At 39.3% G+C, this 4,729-nt stretch overlaps 1 protein-coding gene across 1 annotated transcript; it reads right to left on the bottom strand.

Moving 5' to 3' along the window:
- Nucleotides 1-936: 936 nt before the first annotated feature.
- LOC137737020 (uncharacterized) lies at nucleotides 937-3,825 on the bottom strand. The gene is made up of 2 exons (XM_068476363.1): nucleotides 3,340-3,825; nucleotides 937-2,604 (listed from the first exon to the last, which is right to left on the bottom strand). The coding sequence occupies exons 1-2, from the start codon at nucleotides 3,418-3,420 to the stop codon at nucleotides 1,507-1,509; spliced, it is 1,179 nt and encodes a 392-aa protein (XP_068332464.1). The 5' UTR covers nucleotides 3,421-3,825; the 3' UTR covers nucleotides 937-1,506.
- Between the last annotated feature and the right edge of the window lie 904 nt (nucleotides 3,826-4,729).

Genomic DNA, 4,729 nt, shown 5'->3' with positions numbered 1-4,729 from the left:
TGAAGGCCATGATCCTCATCACAGTCACCCCATATCCTGCGCTCGTATCTGGTTTCCTGCACTCTCATCGTTGCCGGAAGACGATGCACCTCCTGGAAACTGGCTTCATATTCAGCATTCTCCAATTCCATTAATGCAGTGTTGAAGTTCATAGCACCACCAGCACCAAGTGAAAACTCGGGAAGTAACTTTTGGCCAGACCATCTGTATTGGTTTGTGTTTTCAGCACGCCAGCTGCCGCCATGCAGCTGCAGAACCTGCCTCCCGTCAAACATGGAATTTCGCTTTATGAACTCTGAGTCGAGGAGTAATGAAGGCACAATTGGCACACCTGAAATATGGTTGCTGTGATAGTGATAGTCATCTTTTGAGTCCCAAGCTGCCTCCTTGTGCATGGAGTAGCTGCTCTCTTGAACCTCTTGGCGCATGCCGTAGCTCTGCTGCTGCTGCGGAAACCCGAAGGCACGACGCATTTTTCTTCCGATCGCTGCGTATATCTGTATGATTTAAAACTGGGTTCTCTCCCTCTTGTTTGGGTGCTATTTATAAGGTTTGTTTTGAATGTAAATAAAAGTTGTAATTTGTTAAGAATGCATATCAAATCCGTATATTTAGTTTGATAATGTATGGATAGCATTGAACATATTCCAGTCAATTGGATAAGAAAATAACTACACCAGAAAAGGGATAGATTCTCATTGTAGCTAAGGATCCTTATTTCATTTTCAAGAAAAGAACAGGGCGAATGCATCATGATTTTTTGAACATTTGATTAACTAGATATCCACCTGACTCGAACGAAAGAGATTTACGTACAGTGGCGCCCCTGGTGTAGGTAAGCCCTTCCCGACTTGAGCACAAACCATAAAAAGCGAAACTCGACAAAGAAAACAAATAACTTGCAGGGCAATGCATATCATTGACATAACTAATGGAGAACAAAAATATTAGTTCCACTGAATATCTTGAACCAAAAGGAGCAGGACAGGTAAACAGAACATGCAAAATTGCACATACTGCACTATCTAGCGATGCATTTTGATCAATAAAAAGATCTACAAGCAATTCAGATGTCACAAATAAAGTCAGTTCATCGCATAAACGAAGAATTTGTCTCATAAACAAAACTTCCCAGCAAGGGAATGCAGGGCTGTTGTACTATCTTTACGGGGTATCTGGGGAATCACATGATACACCAGCACGTTGTGAAACTGTTCCCAGAACAGCAGGCTCCCTCTCAGTAGATACTAGATAGACATGCTCCACTTATACTAAACCCAACTCCGGGAAAAGTTATGTACAAAACCATTACCCTAAGAACTCATGAGTTTGTCCAGCCCCCCGACATTTCCAAAGAATGATGTAAATTTAGCTGAGCATGAGGCACAGCTATGTCAGCGACACACCAGTCATCATTGTTCAGTCGAACCCTTCGTGAGTAGTCACAGAAGCTGCATGGCCAACTATCTTTACAGAAACCGACATCAAACCTTGCTGAAACAAAGGTCACTCACTCTCTCTTCTGCAATTCCCAGGCAAGAGAAATTTATACTTCTCTGCATTCTCCAACAGAAAGGAAGGAAGATGGACACCAGAGAAGGAATGAGGAATAGGTCCCATTTTCCCGATGATTTCCTTGAACGTGTACTCTTCGGGAAGCATATCAAACAAATCAGACCCCTTGCAGATCACTTTCTGAACTCTTGTTGGGTTTAGATACTTTGAAAACCTGACTCTATCATAATGGCTGTATGCTTTCATCTTGAAGATGAACTCACTGATATAGCGGAAACAAAAGCTACAATGCCACCCTGCATCTGCTAAGATGTCATCCGTCTGCCGATAGTGCGCATATTTCGTCACCCCTTCCCGATACCTGTGTACTGAAGCTCTCCAACTGTTATTGTCCACCAGAAACTCAAAGGAATAGAGATAGTTCTTCAACTGAAGATGTAAGATTTGAGGAACTTCGTCACACCACCTCAAAAGATTGATGGTGTGTCTGCTTGGGATCTCATCAACGTCAGACATTATCAACAAGTCGTCCTCAGTAATACCAGCTATTTTGAGAAGCTGGTCCAGTGCTACTCGTTGATATGCCTCCTCAACAAATGGATTTTCACCTCTCTTGAATCTTCCTCCAAAAGTCCCATAAGTTAACCGGGGCTCCACAAACTTGAACTGCTCACGATAACGGGAGAAGAACAGAGGCTTTGGAAATCCAGTAAATGTTGAATTTGACTCAAGGAGAACAAACTGTGTTATGTAGGGATACAATTCTTTCCATCTTATGGTAAGGATGTCCATCTCATTACTGAACAACACAGCATCAAAGACACGCCTAGGGTACTCACGGATCCCCCAACCATGGAGCTTGCAGAGGTTCTCCATGGACACATTCTCGTGATAGTAGTGTGGAATATCATGGAAAGGTTTGGGTGGCGATTCCCATAGCGGCCGCAAGAAGTATGAGATCTTTTGTCCATGCACGTAAATGCCAAAGATACACAACGGAATAATTGTAAACAGAATGAGGAGAACTTTGAAGTCAAATCCACGTAGAATGCAGCGAACTCTTGCCATGCTCAACATTCTGCCTGATTCCTGCACAATCGTAAAGGAAATATTTGTCAGACGCAAGACAAACGTGAAATCCACCGATCAAGAAATTCCAAGAAATTGCAGTAATTCAGGCATAGATTCAATGCACAATCAATTCACAACATATACACAATGGCAGATGATAATACTCCAAATAATTCGTAGTTTACAAGCGATGATCTTTTCGATAAAAATATGACAGCTATAATATCTTTTTAATTAGCAAAAACAATTGTCAATTCCAAACCAAAGGCTGAAAATAATCCGATACCTAAAATTCAAGAAAAATCCAGTACAAAGGTGTAATGGATCGAAAAACAAAGACCTCTTGTTATGCAAAATTTCAAATTAACAAAACATGGATTAGGAAAATCCATCCGATCTGATTACCCATACTTCATGAAAAAACACACAGATTACCTTTGGTTGCTAAGAATACTCAGGGAAACAGGTCAAAAACTTTTATTCATAAAATGGGTTAAATACTAAAATTCCCCCAAAAAATTGCATAGGAAATAACGTACAAAAAGTTAATAGCTTTTTAACTCAAATTTCCGGATATACCAAATTTTCACAATTTCCCAACAATCCCGTTGCTGCTACATTACCAGAGCAACCAAATACGCAAACCCAGAAAACAAAAACAATCAAATCACCAAACAATATACACAGAAGAACAAAAAGCACCAAACTTCAATTCGAAAAAAAAAGAAAAAAAAAGAAACGAAATTTAAGTACCTGGCCGCAAACATTGTCGCAGATATCATCAGTCTTCTTGGAGCAGTACTGGCCTCCTCCCTCGCCCATCATCCACCACATTCTGTATCTTCCTCCTCTCAGTACCTTCACGACCCACCGGAGTTCCGACCACGGCAGATCGATCGGGCTTGTAAAATTACCAGAATGTCCCACCAGAAAGCCGATGGCAAAATCGGAACTTTATCCCAGATTTGTTTGCTTCCCCCGATCTCCTGTGGTTAAGCAGGCGAGCTGAAGCTTGTGTGTCACTCGGAAAGAGAATCAACAGATCAGAGATGCCTAAGAATTTCCAAAAGTATGAGCCTTTTTTGTTGGGTTTTGGGATAAAAAAATGAAAGAGAAGTGGAAGAAGGGAAGGGGAAAGGAGGGCGTTGTGTGTTTGTGGGCTGTGGCCTCTCTGGTATTGGGTGGCAGTTGTCCTCACAACGCAACACTCAAACACCCACACCGAATTGAGCCGTTTCACTGTCGTCTACCCCACACCTCCCCTCCTCCTCTTAAGTCTTAACTTATATTTTATTTGAAATTCACATCTAAATACACTAAATTTATCAATAATAATATTTAGACTTTGTTTTTAGGGTTGATTGCAAATTTGGATTCATTGTCGACAAGGGATATGGTCTTTTTTTTTTCTTTTTTTTTTTAATGAAATGATAGCATTAGTAAGTTAAATGTTAGATTAGCCACCAACAAGATTCGAACCCACATCGTCATGCAATGACAAAAAAAAAAAAAAAAAACTTTTTGTTATAAATGGTTCAAATTATTCGTGTTTTGATCAAGGTACGATCTCCGGTTGATATTTTCTAATGACAGAAATTGATGAGACCTCTAAGCCTCGTAATGTATCGGGCGTTTGGTCCCATTGTTTAAAAAGAAAACTTTTCTTGTGTCTTAGTGTAGAGACTTTTGCTACTTGGCGACTTAGCAGGTGCGAAAATCACTTTTACAAACACAATTAAATTGCACTCCAAATTTAGTTTGTTTTCTTGTTGGATTTTGATTAGACACGAAGAAATTCATGTATCGTAGTTAGTCTTGGAATTTAATATTTGAGTAGTATTGTGAAAAAACAATTGAAACTTTGTATCCCTTATTGAAAAGTACTCCAAACGTTAAATGTAGTTTGTAATTCTTTTATTCCTCAAATATTAATAATTCTTATTCAAGTAGTAATGTGAAATATTTGAAAAATTGTATATCGTATCAAAATTTTAATAATTCAAGTAGTAGGGTTTTGGACATAACAATAGTTCTGCCATAATATTTATGCTCTAAGACGTACAACCTATGTGATATATATTTAATACCCTCTTATAATTAGAATGATCAACTTTTAGCTGGTACACTATTATCGTGAATTTTT

The sequence above is a fragment of the Pyrus communis genome, chromosome 6 (genome assembly GCF_963583255.1).
Source record: "Pyrus communis chromosome 6, drPyrComm1.1, whole genome shotgun sequence".
In the NCBI taxonomy this organism is placed as follows: Eukaryota; Viridiplantae; Streptophyta; class Magnoliopsida; order Rosales; family Rosaceae; genus Pyrus; species Pyrus communis.
Note: the sequence above shows the minus strand (reverse complement) of the source record. Positions and strands in the feature narration are given on the sequence as shown.

Coding starts and splice junctions, on each gene's coding strand:
- LOC137737020 (XM_068476363.1), bottom strand. CDS start 3,420: ATGTGGTGGATGATGGGCGAGGGAGGAGGCCAGTACTGCTCCAAGAAG. Junction 2,605..3,339: donor GCGACAATGTTTGCGGCCAG/GTACTTAAATTT, acceptor ACGATTGTGCAG/GAATCAGGCAGAATGTTGAG.